This window comes from Chrysemys picta, chromosome 5 (assembly GCF_011386835.1).
Source record: "Chrysemys picta bellii isolate R12L10 chromosome 5, ASM1138683v2, whole genome shotgun sequence".
NCBI classification, from domain to species: domain Eukaryota; kingdom Metazoa; phylum Chordata; order Testudines; family Emydidae; genus Chrysemys; species Chrysemys picta.
Window position 1 is genome coordinate 42,101,724 of NC_088795.1, and position 19,796 is coordinate 42,121,519.

At 38.1% G+C, this 19,796-nt stretch overlaps 1 protein-coding gene and 1 long non-coding RNA gene across 3 annotated transcripts in view; one reads left to right on the forward strand and one right to left on the reverse strand.

Annotated features, from left to right (window-relative positions):
* The window catches only part of LOC101941370 (uncharacterized), a 32,377-nt gene extending 24,876 nt beyond the window's left edge, over positions 1–7,501 (forward strand). Inside the window, exons 3-4 of the long non-coding RNA XR_010601327.1 lie at positions 6,399–6,781; positions 7,378–7,501. This is a non-coding gene — a long non-coding RNA (uncharacterized LOC101941370). The remainder of the gene's footprint in view (positions 1–6,398; positions 6,782–7,377) is intronic.
* Positions 1–19,796, reverse strand: part of BBS7 (Bardet-Biedl syndrome 7) — a 48,493-nt gene that overhangs the window by 16,450 nt on the left and 12,247 nt on the right. For both annotated transcript variants that reach the window (XR_010601326.1, XM_005290279.5), the window contains exons 5-13: positions 19,157–19,343; positions 17,761–17,833; positions 15,540–15,656; positions 14,264–14,394; positions 12,586–12,670; positions 10,183–10,285; positions 7,397–7,589; positions 4,266–4,340; positions 686–751 (exon numbers count right to left, since the gene is read on the reverse strand). Coding sequence is in view for 1 of the 2 variants with exons in the window: in XM_005290279.5 (XP_005290336.1) it covers positions 686–751; positions 4,266–4,340; positions 7,397–7,589; positions 10,183–10,285; positions 12,586–12,670; positions 14,264–14,394; positions 15,540–15,656; positions 17,761–17,833; positions 19,157–19,343 (1,030 nt within the window). In the remaining variant the exon portion in view is untranslated. The remainder of the gene's footprint in view (positions 1–685; positions 752–4,265; positions 4,341–7,396; positions 7,590–10,182; positions 10,286–12,585; positions 12,671–14,263; positions 14,395–15,539; positions 15,657–17,760; positions 17,834–19,156; positions 19,344–19,796) is intronic.

Below are 19,796 nucleotides of genomic sequence, written 5' to 3' on the forward strand. Positions count from 1 at the left end.
AGAGATTTCAATCAGATATTAGGAAAAGAGTAGCTAAGCTCTGGAATACTGAAGGAGTTTGTGGAAACCCGATCATGGAGATTTCTGAAGAATAGATTAGACAAACACCACTCAGGGATGATCTATGTTTCCTTGGTCCTGCCTCAATGCAGAGGGCTGGACTAGGTTACTTCTCGACATTCCTTCTAATCTTACATTTCTATAGTTCTATGAATGGTTTAAGATTAAAAAAAAAAAAAACACCAAACTATGCATTTGATTTTATAAGTATGTAAATATATAGTCAAGCTTTAAAACTGAATTAATTTCCATTCCAAAATCTGAAACATTTTCCCCTTATTGTTTCTAACTTCTGTTTCCTGGCACTTCTCTCCCTGCTTCATCCTTTTTGAAGGTACTCAGAGAAAGTCTGTTTCTAGACTCATTGGTGATTTCTTGGCTCCGCCTCTCTTTTTTCAAAAAGCAGGGGGTTGGAGTAGATGACCTCCTGAGGTCCCTTCCAACCTTGATATTCTATGATTCTATGATATAAGAATCGCTGGACTAGTCATTTTGCTCAAGTTAACACATTCAACCCACTCATTCAACCTGTGTGCACGAAAGCATAGCACAAGATACATATTTACATTTCCTAGATAAAACACATTTTTGAAAAGTACAGGAAAATATTTTGTAGCATCTTTACCTTAAGCTCCAGTCTAGTAGTATTTGCTTGACATCGGTAAGTGGCAAGGAGAAAGTTGCTGTTTGGCTGTGAACAATTCAAAATGAAAAACAAAATAAATAAATAAAAATATTTCTGAATTCATAAAAGTTTCATCATCAAAATTTTAGCAGCATAGTGACAGTTTTTGCTATCTATGAAAAACTGTTACATGAAAAGTAAACAAGTGAAATCCTGGTTCCACTGAAGTCAATAGCAAAACTGCCACTGACTTCAGTAGGGCCAGAATTTCACCCCATATTGTATTAGTAAATACCAGCTCTCTCTATAAAGATAAAAAATAGGAAATCTATTGAACTCTTTGTTAAAACTGAAAAGAAAATATATCTGAAAACTCCATTCTGCAAAATTAAAAGATACAATAATCTACCAGTTTTCCTGATATTGACTCAGCCCAGGATCTGACAAGCTAAATTATCCTAATTATGCAAAGAAAAATTAGTCAGAAAACACACTGTAGGCTAAAGCAACATAAGCCAAAGTAATGATCACCCAGAATGATTAAGAAATTCAAAGCAAGCAGTTAATTTCTGTAATCTTAAGGATAAATCTTTGATGTGCCAAATTAGTCACTAACAAACCAAAAATATTTAGAAGACAATTGTGGGGGGGAAAAGACTTCAAAAGATCTTCATAATGCTAATTTCATTTCTGAAATGATTTTTTAAGAAAACAGTATGTATAAAAATAATGTATTTAGTCAAACATGAGAATATCTGGAATACAGCAGTCTCATGATGCCAATTTTACATTTTAAAGATATACAGTAAGTACAGGCGAGTCGCATCATACGCGCATTTAACTTACGTGAATTCAACTATACGCGCTCGGCAAAAAAAAAAAAACAAAAAAACAAAAAAAACCCCAAAAAAACCAAGACACCTGTAAATGAGAGTATGCCCCGGAGTGAGCGTGAGGTAGGAGACGTGAATCTGCTGTTCCCTCAGTCCGTCTCAGTTCCTGCGTGCCTCTCATACTGTGAGCATCTCGCCGCGCTGAGTGCGAGTCTAGTGTTTAAAGATACGTATTTTTTGTACAACATGGCCCCTAAACGCAAGCCAACTACTTCATCTGGTGCTCAATCGAATAAACAGCGATCTGTTCCAACGCTGGAGGAAAAACTGGCTGTGTTGGACTTATTGAGAGACGGTATGTCGTTCTCCAATGTGGCGCATAAATATGGCCGCATGAATCTAGCATCTGTGCCATCAAGATTCAAGAGAGAGAAATTCGTCAAGCTGTAGCATCAAGTGCGCCAATAATTGCTAAGGTGACGAGCCAGGTGCGTGATAAGACTTTAGTGAAGACTGAAAAGGCATTAAACTTATGGCTGGAAGACATGAACCATAAACGTTTGCTCATCGATGGCAATATGTTGCGAGAAAAGGCTCTTAGCCTCTACACGCTGTTCAAACCTCCTGCCGAAGAGGGACAGCCTTCTGATAAGAAGGAATTCAAAGCCAGCCAAGGTTGGCTTAACAGTTTTAGGAACTGCTTCAACCTCAAAAACGTGCAGACTACTGGTGAAGCTGCATCTGCCAATGAAGAGGCAGCAAAAGCCTACCCCGAACAATTAAAGAAAATCATAGAAGAAAAGGGCTATCTTCTGGAACAAGTTTTTAAATGCTGACGAGACTGGGCTCTTCTGGAAAAAAAAATGCCCAACCACACTTATATTTCGAAATCAGAAAGTCTTCAAAGACTGGCTTCAAAGCAGCTAAAGACCGTGTGACTGTGTTGTTCTGTGGCAATGCGGCTGGGCATTTAATAAAGCCGGGCTTGCTCTACAGGTCTGCAAATCCCTGTGCCCTAAAAGGCAAGACCAAAAATATCTCCTGCCTGTGTTCTGGCAATCAAATAAAAAAGGCTTGGGTGACGGCAGCATTATTTCTGGATTGGTTCCACAAGTGTTTCATTCCGGAGGTCAAGCGGTACCTCGAAGAGAAAGGACTTGACTTTAAAGTGTTGCTGATCGTAGACAATGCTCCTGGCCACCTTGCAGCACTCTGGTTTGCACATAATGATATTGAAGTCATCTTTCTCCTATCCCCCCCCATACCACCTCCATCCTCTCGACCAAGGCGTGATTAGCTGTTTCAAGGCCACGTACACGAAGCTTACGTTCTCACGGATACGTAGCGCTATGGATGCTGATCCCAATCTTAATGTGATGGAGTGTTGGAAGTCCTTCAACACTGCCGATTGCATCACTTAAACAGGCAATGGATGCAATCAAGCCTGAAACAGTCAATGCATGTTGGCGAAACCTATGGAAAGAATGTGTGAATGATTTTAAGGGTTTCCCGACCATTGACAAAGAAGTGAAATGTATTGTTCAGGTGACCAGGCAAGTGGGTGGTGATGGCTTCATCGACATCCTTGAGGAAGAAATTGAAGAATTAATTGAGAGCCATAGAGAAACATTGACTAACGAAGAGTTAGAGGAACTGATAAAATAGTCTACAGAAGACGAAGATGATGACGATGAACAGGAAGAGCCAGCAAGTTGGAATCTTCATAAATTTGCTGAAGTGTTCCAAGCAGCGAAACATTTGAATGATTTAATTTCTGAATACGATCCCTCTATGGAACGAAGCCTCAAAATCACACGTAGTATTACAGACTATTTGAGACCGTATCAAGAAATGTTTGAGCAGCTCAAGAGACAACAGCGACAGTTGCCGATCACCATGTTTTTCAAGGAAAACCAATCAGCAGCAGATTGCGTAGGCTCATCAACTTCTCGAGCTGAACCAGAGCCAACCACTTCATCTACGACTCGCTCTCCGTCACCCAAGCTCTCTGACACCTCTGTGTCCTGGATTGACATCAAGCCCTGACGACCCCCTGTAATTCCCCCTGTAATTAAAAATACAGTACTGTAAAATTATATTTTGCATATGTACTCTATTCTATACATTACTGTATACGGTTGTATACACAAAACCATGTACAGTATACAGTACTGTACTTTATGGGCGATTTAAGGGATTTTCAAGGGTAATTTTTCCCCATACGCGCTGACTTTAGAACCAAACCCCCGCGTAAGATGCGACTCTCCCGTATAAATATATAGTGCTCTTTGCCTAATAACTTTCAGTAAAGAAATATACTGGACCGAAAGTTGACATCTATTATACACCTCTACCCCAATATAACGTGACCCAATATAACACGAATTCTGATATAACGTGGTAAAGCAGTGCTCCGGGGGGGCGGGGCTGTGCACTCTGGTGAATCAAAGTAAGTTCGATATAACACCGTTTCACCTATAACGCGGTAAGATTTTTTGGCTCCCGAGGACAGCATTATATCGAGGTAGAGGTGTACTACCAGCAAAACTGGATTTCCAAAACTTCCTACCTCCCAACATTTTATTTAATTTCAGCCATTAAATAAATTATTGTAACTCCTAGGACTTTAAAGTATGAATCTGTAAATCCAAATTCTAATACATAGCAGTTAACAGCTTTCATCCAGTAGTCTCTATACAAGTATGACGATTATCTTTACCTTTTTGTTACCTTTTTGTGTTACTTACTTCAGAATCACAGCCACTAAAACTAACAACAGCAGAATTTTTATCCACATCCAGTAGGTCTATTGGAACATCACTCTGTGCAGAACATTTAAAGGGAAGAGGTGGGGAGAAAAAAGCATAAACTTCTGAATAGTTTCTAGTGTATATATATATCCTCTAATTATAATCAATTATATTAGTGAGGAAGATGCAATATAATTGTTTGATAATCTTAATTTGAGAAGGGTAAAAGATTAAATAGATGTTTAGCATATTTGTTAAATTTAAATCCCAGGACAATTTGGAGATCTTTATCTTCCAAGTCTATCTTATTTGTGATGTTTTAAACTTCATCTTGTAACTGGAGATTGGTTCTCATATTAGCTAATGTAAGATGTATACCTTTGAAAAGCTAAATAAAATAGCAAATGCATTAATTTCATGACTGGGATGCCTCTCTCCAATACACAGACTACTAAATCTCATTCGGAAACAAAGTATCAAAATAGATCTGCATAAACTGCCTTTTTACTTTTTAAAATACTTTTTAAAAGTTGGACACAATTAACTTCTTTTTGCTCTAGATTTGTTTCACCTGCTTTGAAGTGAGAACAGCCAGTATTTGGATATGGGAATGAAAAGGCTTTACAGTATTATGGTTTCTTTAAATTACTCTGGCTGAAATGCTATTTTTGTAGCTTCATATACAATTCTGTGAGCCACAATATCCCAGTGCTTCCAATGGAATAACAGCATTGTTGCATTGTCCAGTGTATACTGCTACTTTAGAACTCTAAAGCTGGTTTACACTTAAAATTTAGGTCAACATAGCTATGTCAGTCAGGGGTGTGAAAGATCCATACCCCAACTGACATAGCTAGGCCTACCTAACCCCCAGTGTAAGAGGAAGCTAGGTTGATAGAAAACTGCTTCAGGACTGGCCTACACTGAAAACTTACATAAGCATAGCTATGTTTCTCAGGGGTGTAAAAAGTCGACACCCAGAGATATGTAGCTATGCCAACCTAACCCTGGTATAGACAGTGCTATATTGACAGAAGAATTCTTCTGTCAACCTAGCTACCACCTCTTGGGGAGGTGGAATAATTACAGTGACGGGAGAATCCTTCCAACTGTAGTGAGTGTCTATGCTGAAGTAATACAGGGACACTGCTGCTCAGCAGCAGCTATGCCACTGTAGCATTTTAAGCGTAGATGTAGCCTTTCAGTGTAGACCACATCTACACTGGGGTTATGCCAACATAGCTATGCTAGTGTAGTCCCCATAATGTAGACAAACGCTAACCTCCGCATTAAATTCAAGCCTAAATCAATTAAGTTTAGCATTTAGTCATGATGTAACTGAGGCTCTCTCTACACTAAAAAACACTATAGCAGCACAGCTACAGCTGTGCCAGTGTAGTGATTCAGTGTAGACACTACCTAAGCCAATGGGAGAACCCTCCCACTGGTGTAGGTGATCCACCTCCCTGAAAGGCAGTAGCTAGGTTGATGGAAGAATTCTTCTGTTGACCTAGCGCTGTCTATACTGGGGGTTAGGGTGGCATAGCTACGTCTTTCAGTGGTGTGGATTTTCTACAGTGCTGAGAGATATAGCTATGCCAGTGTAAGTGTATAGTGTAGACCAGCCCTGACTAAGAGGTGCCATTCAAGTGCAGACAACATTCAGCAAATTAGGCTCCATTTGACGAGTCAACCTACCATCAAAGAAGATGTTTCCACCAGACACCAATGAAAAAATGTCATGTCATTGTGTGTGTGTTTTTTTTAAAAACCTGGTCAGCTTACCTATATTCAGCTTCCCCTTAGCAAACACTTTATACAATTTTTCTCCCTGTATATGCCTCAAAGCTAGTTATCTTGGTACCTACTCCTTTGACTGTTAAAGATAACATTCACTCCAACTGATATGATCGAAGGAATAACTAATTTAAGATGTTGTAGATGGGAAAATATTTAGAAACAGCTATGTACAAATCAGATTTTCTTCTGCATAATTACATCCTACCATCCTCCCCACCTGCAGGAATGGTAAATATTACAAGGGAACCTCACCTCAAGTATTGATTTTTTTAAAAAAGGAAAGGTATTTTGATAAGAATGTTCTAAAACAAATTACATTTTTAAATTTAGAGGAATCATTTCCACTGAAGACTCAGCAAAAGCCGAACCAGTTATAAGGTGAAATCCCAGTCCTACTGACATTAATAGGAGTTTTGCTACTGACTTCAATAAGGCCAGCATTTCACCCATAGAGTATTCCAAGAGCAACAGAAGATTCTGCTTTTGCCAAGTGCCTGAGAAAAAGAGAGAGGACCAGAAAACAAACAAACCTGGTTTTCGTTTTCCTTTGACAAACTGGGCCTCCTTTTGGAAGGGAGTCCAGCCTCACCACAGTCATACTTCAAATTCATGCTTTTACAAACTAGGATTGCATCCTGTGATCTAATCCAGGTTGATGGACCGTTACAACCCTGCCAAATCCCAGGCAGATGCCAACCCAGGCAGATCATATGGTAAGATTGTGACCTATAATGTTCTAATGCAACTTGGTCAGTACCGAGGACACCAAAGTGACCTACAGAACACCAACATATCACAATTCAGTACGAACACCACATTCAAGATTCTGAACTATATTTTTTATTTTATTTGCTACACTTATTAAAAAAAGTGAAGCCCAAGAATAAACCCAGAAGTTCCACATCAGCCTGCTGATAATTGTATGCCATATGTCTGAGTTTTATTTTAGTATAAAATTATAATCTTCCATTACACTAAAAGTGTTTAAATTCTAGCTGTTCTTTAAGAGCACATGAAAAGTTTACAAATAATATTTTTTTCAATAAGATATAAACTGCAGTTTTGTCTTATAACAATCTAGATATTTATAAAACCTGTATTTCAATGTGGTTCTGACCCAGTATTAAAACAAACTGAAAGAGGCTTTTAGCATTAAAGAAGTTCTTTAAAACTGAACTTGTCAAATTAAAAAATATATATATTAATTCAGTAAGCAACAACCAGCTAACAGTGTTCTGGATCAAAAAATAAATGTTACAATTTTCTTCATTGTTTAGTTTTAAAGTCATACATTTTTGTTTGATTCCAGGTCTTAAAACATCACTCACCTGTACCAAGACATTATCTATTGCTGTCTGCACCTCTAAGATAAGACTGTAGCTGGCATCATCCTTATTTAATGTAAACTTGTCATTCACACTAAATGCAGGTACTGCTGAAAGAGCAGTACTGGACCGAGAAGACTGCTGGTATTTTTCACGTTCTTGCAAGACCTTTATCTGTAAATGTTCCAACTCATTCCTAAGAAAGAAAAATTGTCAGATGTAAAAATAAAATCCTGAAGGTAACTTTTTCACAGAGATGCCCTAGAAACTCAATCTACTGTTTCTGCAAAGTGACTCTCTTCCTCATTTTTTTCCAGTTAGGACAAAGAGGAATAAAGTCACCAGCCACCCTTCCACAGATATCATATAGCAAAGCATTTTTTTCCAAACATCATCTAAATTACAAAATAAGGAAATGTACATGTTATAACAATATATTTTTCTTTTTAAGAGTAGAGAGATTTCAAGAGGATATAGGAAGGAGAACAAAATTTCCTCTAACAATAAATTCCTGATGTGAAATCTCAATGACCACTACATATTAATATTCAATATCCTCCTTTGATAAAACGTGAAATATTGTTACTGCTTTTGGATCTACACAGCTACTCAAAGTTTGGGGCCTTAGGGATGTCCCACTTGGGAGTAGAACTTGACAGTGGAGTCTGGTGATTTCTTGTTTATTTACAAGGAATGTACAAAATCCTGCTTCTCTGAATGCAGGAGGGACCAAAATCAAAAGAAGCAGTTTCGTAGCTTACAGGCTCAAGCTTTGTTCAGCTAGCATCCTTGACCCAAACCTCTCTCTAGGTTTCTTCAGGGTTGCACTGAGTTTACAGGCTACTGTTCGGCTTTCTTACTCTGGCCTTTCTTACTCTTACCTTCTTACACACATGCACGCACACATGCACACCCCTTATCCAAGTAAGGACTCAGCAAAGCCTCTGTCCAGTCAGTGCAAAACTTCTGGGTAGTTTCATACCCCCTTTTTTTTAGGTGGGTGGCTGTGATTAACTTACCCTGATAGTTAAGTTAATCGAAGGGCATGTTGTGATGGACAATATCCCTATGTTCTTCCTTTTTACAAAACTATGATAAATTTTGTACAAAGTATGCCTTGTGAGGTATCATTTGAGAACTCATAATCTGCTGAACATTACTGTCCTGGTAAAATATGTATGGCAACATTGTAAGTAAAGTTACAAGATTCTACTGTATAACATTGCTGTGACATGTTCCAAAGTTAGATAAACAGGCCCAAACCATTTCTTCAGAATATGCAAAAAAGACACACTGATGCCGCAGCCAGGTAGTGTAGTAGGGCAATGGGAAAGCAAATCAAAGAAGAGTGAAACTGACTATACAATCAGAGCCGGCTCCAGGGTTTTTGCCGCCCCAAGCAGCGCAAAAAAAAAAAAAAAGCCACGATCACGATCTGTGGCGGCAACTCAGCGGGAGGTCTTTCGCTCCGATCGGGAATGAGGGACCGTCCGCTGAATTGCCGCCGAATAGCTGGACGTGCCGCCCCTCTCTGGAGTGGCCGCCCCAAGCACCTGCTTGGCAAGCTGGTGCCTGGAGCCGGCCTTGTATACAATGTGCTATGCAGTGTTGTTGTGGAGACAACTCCCTCTTCTGGCCTTCAAACAACCCCCCAACCTCATCATCAGATGCAAACTCCCCACAGACCAGAACACACCAACTCAAAGTGGCACCAGACCCTGCCAGAAAAACAGATGCAAAACCTGCAGCCATATCTCCACTGCTAAAATGATCAACACCCTCCCTCAACACACCTTTCAAGATCCCTGGATCCTACACATGCATATAACATGTGGTGAACCTCAGCCAGTGCACTAAATGCCCCACAACAAGTATGTGGATGAAACCAGACAATCACTATTCTTTTGAATGAGCTCACACACAAGAAAACAATAAAAGACAAAACACAAGGCAATCACTCCTATCTGACTTCATCCTCAAAGGAAACTTGCACAACACTTTCAAAAGATGAGCCTGGGCACTTAAATTCATAACTTTGCTAAACACTAAGAATCATGGCTTTAAGAAAGACACTGGATTTATGGTTTATTACAACAATCTGCAACCCACTAACCCTCCTTTTTGTCCTATAACTACAGAGCGGTTAACACGCCACTTCACCTTGAATGAATGGTCCCTTAGAATATGTGCTAAACTATCTATTCCATCTTGTATTTAGCTGTGATACTTTCAGTACCTTTTCCAGACCTGAAGAACTCCTCTCTGTAGCTCTAAAGCAGTGGTTCTCAAACTTTTGTACTGGTGACCCCTTTCACATAGCAAGCCTCTGAGTGCGACCGCCCTAATACTTTAAAATATATTTAACACCATTATAAATGTTGGAGGCAAAGCACGGTTTGGAGTAGAAGGTGACAGCTCGCAACCCCCCCATGTAATAACCTCACGATCCCCTGACATGTCCTGACCCCCAGCTTGAGAACCCCTGCTCTAAAGCTTGTATCTCTCAGCAACAGAAGTCAGTCCAATAAAAGATATTACCTCACCCACTGTCTCTCTCTCTCTGTTATACCAGATGCAAAAAATAAACACACTGTAAATATCATACATATTTTCCCCTTTACAAATTTCTAGGCGTTTTGATAGTTCCAGGGGTAACACAAAAGTATGCATCACAAGCTGATAGCATTACTTTCATTTCCAGGGGATTACTCCCCCAGATCACCACAGTTGTAAACATGGGTCACATTTCATACTTAGCCTTCTTTAAAATTTTCCTTTATTTAAGCTACCTTAAGGATGAAATCTTGTTCTGCATCTCTTGGCTTATCTTTAGTTCTTCACCAAATCCGCCTTCTCTATGGACAGGCTCTGTAGTCAGTCCTGTCACCCATCCTGAAAGAAACATACAAAGAACTATGAAATATTCCTTATAAACTACAAACAAGAAAGCATTTGAAAAGTCCTAACTCCGCCACACTGCCTTAACACTGTAGAACATAAGAGTTGTCGAGAAGACAGGCAGTCAAGGTGTGGGCTCTATTCCCAGTTTTGATACTGAATCAGAACAATGGGGTTGGGCATGGATTTTCAGAGTTGAGCAATTTTGAGATCTGATGAAAAGTGCTAATAATGTGCTAATTAATTGTTGTATTACTTAATGTTGATCCTCTAACAGAGGTTCCAATGACACCATGGATAGTTCGTTTTTAAGGATAAAAATGCAGTAAAATGTTGTATAATGGACCAAGTGTGTTGCTCAGCATAGGTACATATACTTCTGTTCTATCTCTTTTAAATCAGTATTGTTTTGCTTCATTTCACTATGGCATCCATATTGGAACAAAGAGCACTTGATTTGGCTTTGCCTTGATACCCCAACTATGTTTATGTGGATTTGAATGGTTTCTAGACCTTTTCAATGATTTCAGCCCCTTTAAAGGGGGAATAGTGATACAGTATTGTTACAAAATGTACCATGAAAACGAATTTACACGTCCAGTACAGTAGATGCTTGTTTGCAGCAAAACCTTGTAAGTGCAAATGCTGCTTATGAGCAAATTTTCCCTGGGAACACTTTCCCTACTGTGAATTGTCGATACTCCCCATAGCAGCAACAGTCACTTAAGGCTTGTCTACACTTACCGGAGGATCAACGCTATGGCGATCGATGCACTGGCGATCGATTTAGTGGGTCTTGTGAAGACCCTCTAAATCGACTGCCGATCACTCTACCATCGACTCCTGTACTCCAGCTGATCGAGAAGAGTAAGGGGAGTCAACGGGAGAGTGTCTCCAGTCGACATCGCATAGTGTGGACCCCGCGGTAAGTAGATCTAAGCTACGTCGATTTGAGTTACGCTATTCATGTAACTCAAATTGCGTAGCTTAGATCAACTTTTCTCTTTAGTGTAGGCAAGGCCTCAGGAGCAACATAGCAAAAAGTTGTTACTAATGAGCGTCTCAAACCTCTCAGCCATTTTTCAAACAATAAAAAGCCTCAATCAAGGACTATGCATAAAAAAAAGCAGAAAATACATAAAATAAAAAAAATGCTACAGTGCCAAATTCAAATCTATCATTTGCTGCTCTAAACATTATTTTTGTGATCCACCAAACCTAATGTACTTTGCACTCTTACTGCAGTTTACCTTAGGAAGCCCACAGCTAGATATTTTCCTTCCTCCACCTCTTTCAGAGCTTGCCCAGAAAATCTTCTTACAGCTTCTGTGATCTTTACAGTAACATTATCACAGACAGTGAGGAACCGCAGGGAGACTTTAGAGCAGATCCTCAGCTGGTATAAATTGTAATAGCTCATACTACTAAGGCAATGGAACTAACAATTTACACCAGATGAGGATCTGCCCCACAGCCTGTTAGCCTTCTGCGGACTGCACTGTACACACAAAGTAAACATTTGCCATTGACTCAGTCTAAAACCTACTATAAAGGTTAACACAATTAAAACTTGGATTTCAGCAAATCAGATTTGAAACCTAACAATAATTTTTAAAAAGTGAGCTTTTACTGTTTTAAACTATTGAGCAAAACATATACAACACTTTTCTTACTAGATGTCCCTCACGGACAGACCAGTGCTACTGAGGGTCTACTGAAGACTTCAAGTCTACATAAGCCTCCTTACGAAAGGTAAACTTGTTTTCTAATTTCTCAAAACTGGCCGCTTTGACAGCTCCAAAAGTTTAGCACTACTGAAAAGGCAAAAGAAGCAAAGCAAAGCTGTTAAGACACCTAGCAAGATGCATATTCATGACTAAGAGGAACATAGAAAAGACAGGACAATGAACCAAAAAAAGATAATATTCACAACTACAAAATTATGAAACCGTAAACAATTCCATCATGTATAAAATCTAAACATTTCTAATGTACTCATCACTGTTATACAGCTGCCTATACCGGACAATAACTAACTGCTGTAGTATACTACAGTGAGATATAAAGTGAAAAATCACAGGGTTTTAATGCAATTTAAAATATATACAATAAAATGTTTCCCACACTCAGAAGTATTTTAAAAGCAGAGAATTTTGTGCCAGAATACTATTCTTTTGTAACCAGAACAAGTTACACTGTATTAATAAAATTCCAGCTCCATTAACAGCACAGTTTGCTTAACCATTATAATACCAATAGCCAAAATTCTTTTAAGTATTCAATAGACAACTTACCTGAATATGTGGATGCTAAGATTTCATCATACCCATCCTTTCCTACACAGCCACCCTGGATAGATGTGATGCTCTCTGACAAGGCCTAAAAAATAAAAACAGACGAGCACTCAGGAGATACATTACTTTATTCATTTTATATGAGCGCTGTTTAAAGAAAAGAAAAAAAAAACCACTTCCCCTTCTGTAATTGTAGTGCAGAAAAATCTATTCAGATGCACAACAGCTCAAAAGTATAAGAAATACTTAATTACTTGTTATTGTGTTTCAGCACATATATTTTTGGTTCTGCTGTATATGTACCTTGAAAGACATATTAGGAACTGGTTTATAAAGTAAAACCTTGATGCACAGTCTAATTTTCAAACAGTAATTACCAGAATGTGCTGGAAGGAAAGAAGAGTGACTATGAATTAAATCCACTATTTTAAACAATTAGTAATAAATACAGCCATACCAGAAAGTATAAACTTTAAAGAGTCACTTGTTTATTTAAGAGGGGAAAAAAATCAATACATTTTAAAGTTTTGGGGGTGGTTTGTGTTTGGTTGAGTGTTGTTTTGTTTAGATTGTTTTACTAACCTGAGTTAGTAACACCATCTTAAGTTATTAAAAAAAAAAAAAGAGAGAACTTTCAAAATGTATGTTTACCATTTGTGCTGTTTAATTTTAGCATTTCATTCAAATTGACTGGCCTGTTTCATTTTCTGGTTCTCACATATTAGCATATTCCTTTTGCGTTGGGGTTTCTACCATTACATGGAAGCATAAAATTTTAAAATACAAATAACATTTTTTAATTCTTAACAGTTTAGGTAAGCCCTTGGCCATTTTTGTAATTGCTATTATACAGTGTGCCTAAAAATAAAATGAAGTTCAGCACTGAACAAACCACCTTTTAAACACTCTTTGACAGCACATAAGAATATAGCTATACCATGCAGACAGAACGGCTGCAGACCATTTAAATAAATAAATTTATATAAAATGTTTAATAATGACTGAAGGGCAAGAAAGACAATGCAAATACATATCTATGGCATACCATTGGTTTAGCTGTGTAACAATATCGTTAGAGCCCTACCAAATTCACAGTCCATTTTGGTCAATTTCACGGCCACAGGGTTTTAAAATTAGTCAATGGCACGTTTTCAGATGTTTACATCTGAAATTTCAGGGTGGTGTAACGGTTGGGGGCCTGACCCAAAAGGCGGTCAGGGTGGGAAAAGTCACAAGGCTATTGTAGGGGGGCCATGGGAGTGCTACCCTCAGCAGTCTCTCAAGTGGAGCCGTGGAGCTTCCTGCAGCCGGGGGCTGACAGCTGGAGCCACGGAGCTTCCTTCAGCTGGGGCAGATCCCGGAGGTATGTCTAACCCGCCCCAGGCGGGGCCCCCTTCAGTGGAAGAGGAAATCTCATCCCTCCCCATCCCTGGCTGGGACTAGCAACTGGAGGCCTGCGGAAGGTAGGAGCCCCAGGGTGAGTGCCAGATTTCACAGGGAGATCAGATTTCACAGTCTGTGATGTGTTTTTGGTAGGCTGTGAATTTGGCAGGACCCTAAATATAGTTACAAATAAAAATTAAGAAATTAAACAATTATAATTCATTTCTTTTCTAATTTAAAGCAAATAAGTTTAAAATATGCCCTGTGAAGAGGGCATTTCTTGTGATGAGCTTACGTGATCATATCGAAGGACAGGCTCATTTGTGCTATCGAAGTTATAGATTTCTAACATACCATCATCTCGGCCAACAAGTAATTCTTTAACTCCATCACCCAGAATGTCAAAGTTATCAACACATAAGATACCTATAAATAAATTAAAAAAAAACCATCTTATGAACAACAAACTGACTGCTCATTTCACCTTTTGTCTCTCAATGAACTATTTGCAAAGTAGCCCATGAAAAAGGTATTACAGTGCATTAATAGTCTTAAAAAAACCAAATTGACAGCGCATTCTTGCTAAGTTTGTAAGGTTTTATTAACGCCATTTTTGGCTTCTGAGTAAAATGAGTGACTTCATCACTTTGATATGAGAAACAATGTACTGGACTAAGTAGGTAAAAAACAGAACTATATTCCAATGCAAAGCACAGAAATAAAGAGACTTAATAGAAATCAATTGTAAAGAACCCAAAACCAAATCTAAGATTCAGGCCCCTTTAAAGCATTTGAGTCACGCAAAATCACAACTCATATTTGAAAAATGACGTAATACTAAGAAGTTTACTAAAAATATTTTTGAGTGACAAAAGAATGAACATAGCAGCATGCTCTACAAGCACATGTGATAACTGGGTTCTATTCATGGTCCTTCCCTTTTCAGAGGAACACCACCTGATATTGCTGCAGAGGCAGCATAAAAATAAAAGGGAATCAATGTCCTGGAAATCAAAGCAATAATTTTTGGCCATTTAAAGAATAGTGGAGCGTCAAAAAGAGCCTTGGCCAATCCTCAGACTGAAAGCAGGTACAAAGTGACAAAAAACAGTATTACACAGGGACAGTGATAACCTGTGCTGGGGGAAGAATTCAAAATGCCACAGGTTTGGAAAAATATGATTTTCATATTTGGACTTATAAGTACAACCACCACAACAGCAGACAGTCAAATTATATATATAAAATAATTTAAAGGAGTTTATTTTTTAAAAGGTCACCTTAAAATAGTAAACAAAAGCATACTAAATAAGAACTGGAAATAACCTGCATGAAGAATAAGAAAAAAAAAAACCCAAGACAAAAACTTCTTCAGCAAGAGGTCAGGAGCAAGGAAACGGAGTACTCAAGTTACTGTAATATACAGGCAAAACTGTGATTTATCTTCAAAATATTTACTATAACACAAAAAATACCCATAAGTAATAATGAAATTTACTAGTAACTTTATTTCATACGGCCTGGTGTATAATGGAATACCAATGATCTGGAAAGATTACCAAGATACATACCTCCTCTCTTCTTCTCATTTCTGACTTCCCACTTATGTACCGGAGATGCACTTGAAACCTGAATGAGACCAACTTTCCCATCAGATGTTCCAAACAGAAGTTCTTCTCCAGAATCACCTAAGCATATAGGTACTATATTGGTTCTATTTTTTACATCTATTTATTATATTTTAAACTATTCAAATATTTTAAGGACTTAAGTCTTTTCTTTAATATTTTCCTTTAGAATGTAATGTATGAATCACAAAATATTCAAATTCATGTTCTGCAACAGAGTTACCAGACTTTTTCAAAACACAGTGGAAGAAACAAGGCTAGAACTTCAGAAGATGGACACTCAAACATCTTGAAAACTATGGGTATTTTAATAATTTGTTCTTTCCTGTTCTTCTTACATGTGTGCATCTCTCACTCAACTCAATAGCTGTTAATGTAAAAGGAGCAGGACATCAATTATATAAATACTGAATACATTAAAGTAAGGATATTTTCCCCAGCTTCTGAAAAAGACTAGCAAGAGAAGTACTTCCCTTCCATTCCTCTTCCCCCACCCCCATTAGATGGTTTGTGGAGAGGTCTTCAAAAAGACAAAACTACCTCACTCATTTACCTCGCTGGATAAGGGCTACAGAATCCAGCTTCTGCTAAGTGGGATTTAAAAGGGAAACTTATTCTCACTCCCAAACCAGCTGCTGCCATCACAGTGCTACTTTCAAATGGCCTGACTGAAAGAAAATGGATTAGGAGCCGGATTAGAGCCATTCATTAATTTTTTTGACCTATAGTGCTAAATTCAGGTGACAGAAGATAGCAAAAGGGCTGGCTAAACAATTTTAAACTTTAAGGTTGTGTCTACCCTACAGAGACTATGTCAGCATAGGTATGCTGGCATAACCCCATAGTGTAGACACAGCCTACACCGCCAAAAGGGGTTTTTCACTAGTGTGGAACACCACCTCCCTGAACAACGTTAGCTACATTGACATAAGCACTCTTCTGTTGACATAGCTGCATCTACCCTTGGGGTTAGCCTGGCATAACTATGTTGGTCAGGGATGTGATTTTTAAATTTAGGCCAAACCTAAATTACATCTCTCCTCCATACGCTCGGATCATGACAGCTCTGCTCAACCTTCTCATTCACCAAATCACAGCTACTGAAGATAAATGTAAAGAAATCCACGGCACAGTGAAAGATCAATGTCCATGAAAAGAATTCCTACATCACACAAAAAATAAAGGCAAAGGCCCTGTTTTTCATTTACAGTAATGTTACTTTTCATATCAGTGATAGTTTAAAAGGACCTTAAAGGGAATGTAAATGCAATTTGCACTCCCTTTTGTGGCCCCTTTACACTGCCAAAGTGGTGTAAAGAGTCTTAGAATAAAAGAGAATCAGGACCAGAGACAGAAAAAGGTGTGTGGGAGAAACTATCAAGTCCTTCACCTCCTGAACAACCCCCATGCCTAAATCGCTGCTGGCCTCTCTCACCATGTCCAGATAGGAGGCTACGATAGTCCCTGAAGTTCCACTTCGTGCCTTTTAGTGCTTGTGGATGCTTAAAACACTGCAGTGGCACAGCTGCACCACCATATACTTCAATGTAGACACTACCTATGCTGACAGGAGGGCTTCTCCCATGAGGAGATGAATTCCCTATGCCTAGGAGATGGTAACTAGGTTGACAGAATAATTCTTCTATCAACCTAGTGCTAGTTTGCACCAGGGGTTAGGTCAGTATAGCCGTCTCTCATACCTGCGAAAGATGTAGCTAAACTGAAGTAAATTACTGGTTTAGGCCGGGCCTTAGCCTCTTACTCCTGCCTGAAGTGGACAAAGGCTGCATTTAATAACACAAGTGCTAGTTATGTTTCTGTATGAAAAATGGAGCTTTGGACATATGACACTTTGAACAAAAAAGACTAACAGGAATCTTGCTTTGTCTCTTAACCACAGCAATTCTGTTTTTGGCAATGAGCTAATTAGAAATGTTCTGACATAAAAGTTTATCAGTCAAATTCTATCAAAGCTACGAAATGTTATATGTAAACTATTATAAGAAAAAACTGCATGGTCAGAGCTGTGACCCTTTCTGCATTTTTCACTTCTAGACAATGTTAACCAAGGTTCTACAATATTTGTAAATAAGACATCCAGATTTTGATACTTTTATTTAAAATACATTTCAGTGAAATACTGATATATTTAAGATCTAGTTACCACCATTTCCATTGTTTAAAGCAAGAACAGTAGGCGGTCCAGAAACTTCCACTTCATATAGCAAATCAGACCCCTACAGATGAAGAAGAAAGAAAAGAGTTTTTAAAATGATCCATTTAAAAAAAAAAATCACTTAAAATTGCATAAGTATGTGTATTCTGTGTTACACGTATGGATAAACTTGCTATGTGTGTTGGTAATCTTTCAAAACTACAGAACAGTGAAGTGTATAAATGGAGTACAAGACTGTTTTTTTATTAAAAGATGTTAAATAAGATGTTTAAAATGTATTTCTAGTGTTTTTAAACTCAGTTTTTGTGGCAATATAACCTGAAAATTCATGTACCAATTCAGTTGCCAACTTTTACGTGGTAAATAAGCACCCCAAACTTTCACAATAAGCCAAAAATCAAGCGAATCCCATTTCAAAACAAGGCCAAAACAAGCCAATCCCTAAGAATCCCCAAACTCTATTCAACTAGATCCCCCCAGCGTGCAGCCTGGGACTGTGGTGGGCCCGTTGTGCACCCCTGACTCTCTCCCCCACTTTCCTCCTGCTTGTCAGGAGCCAATCAAAAAAAAAAAAGGAAGTAACAAGCTACAAGCCAAAAAGCTAGCCAACAAGCAACTCGCAAGCCAATTAAGCCAAAAACAAGCCCAATTTCTGCATTTTTTTCCCCGGGGTTGGCATGTCTGGTATACATGTAATGATCTTTCACATAATTATTTTTATGATTTATAGAGTTAATAAAACTTGATCTGATTAAGTGATTTATTCAAATTGAAAATGTATATGTTATGAGAGACAGATTTAAGCTCCCATCCTACAAACATGTGTTTAAATTTTACTCATATGAGTAGTGCCATTGAAATCAATGGGATTACTCACTTAAATTATAAGGAACTATAGCTTAAGTTAACGATACATGTGAGTAAAATGCAGGATCAAGGTCTAAGCACGTGCACACCACACATCTTTAAGCAGAATTTCACTAATCCTTACCTCACTAGCCTACAAATGTTAATTCTTATCAAAAAGAGCACTCATCTCACTTCTCAGCAGATTTAAGAGTAGATGACGACTACTACTACATTATAAAATATGCTGTAGAATATTTATAGCCAATATACAAAGCATACTTCATGATGTGTTAGATTTGATATTTTAAAATTGTGTTTGTTTGCTTACTTAACATTTCACAAAATTCAATAATTCACAGTAACAACAAGGAGTCCGGTGGCACCTTAGAGACTAACATTTATTTGAGCATAAGCTTTCGTGTGTAAAAAACCCACTTCTTCAGATGCATGGAGTGGATCTTATAGTCAGTTGCGTGAATTAGTGAGGTTCTATGGTACCAGTAAAGGAAGTGACAAAAAAGCAAAGATTTTTAACCTGTAAAACTCTAAGGACTCTATCCTGGCATGCCAATATTGGTCTAATGCAAGACAGTTTCTCTACTGGAAGACAAAGGACATCATTGATTTTATCTCCTGACAGGTAGTAGTGCTGGTCCTTGCAGTCACAGTAATGGTTATAGATATAGCTTGCACAAAGAAAGAGATCTGCTCCCGATATATGCCTGAGAAAAAGAAAAGTATTTAATTTTGTCAGCATTTAAAGTTATAGTGATATTCTCTTGGGCCCCAATATACATGTGGATCAAGTTACACACATGTATAACTGTTTGTACATTCAGGGCCTTACTGAGCAAAATAAGCAATTAATCTGTTTAAATAGATTAAACCTGTTATTTTCTACAAAATATAAAATCATATACTTTACATTCCTTTATATTTTTCCCCTATAGTTTATTTTCATCTCTGCATAAGGGTCTGCAGACAACAAATGCTAAAGAGACCTTACTAATACTCTTCATAATAGAAATTTAAAGAGAAACAAAATTATTGAAAAGAAAAGAAATGCCCTCTTGATTAAAGCATGTTCAGGCAGAGTTCCCCCTGAGCCTTTTAGAATAGGATGAGAGAACATAAAAAATGATCTCCATGTGTGTCTCAAGAGAAGTAGTTAAGGC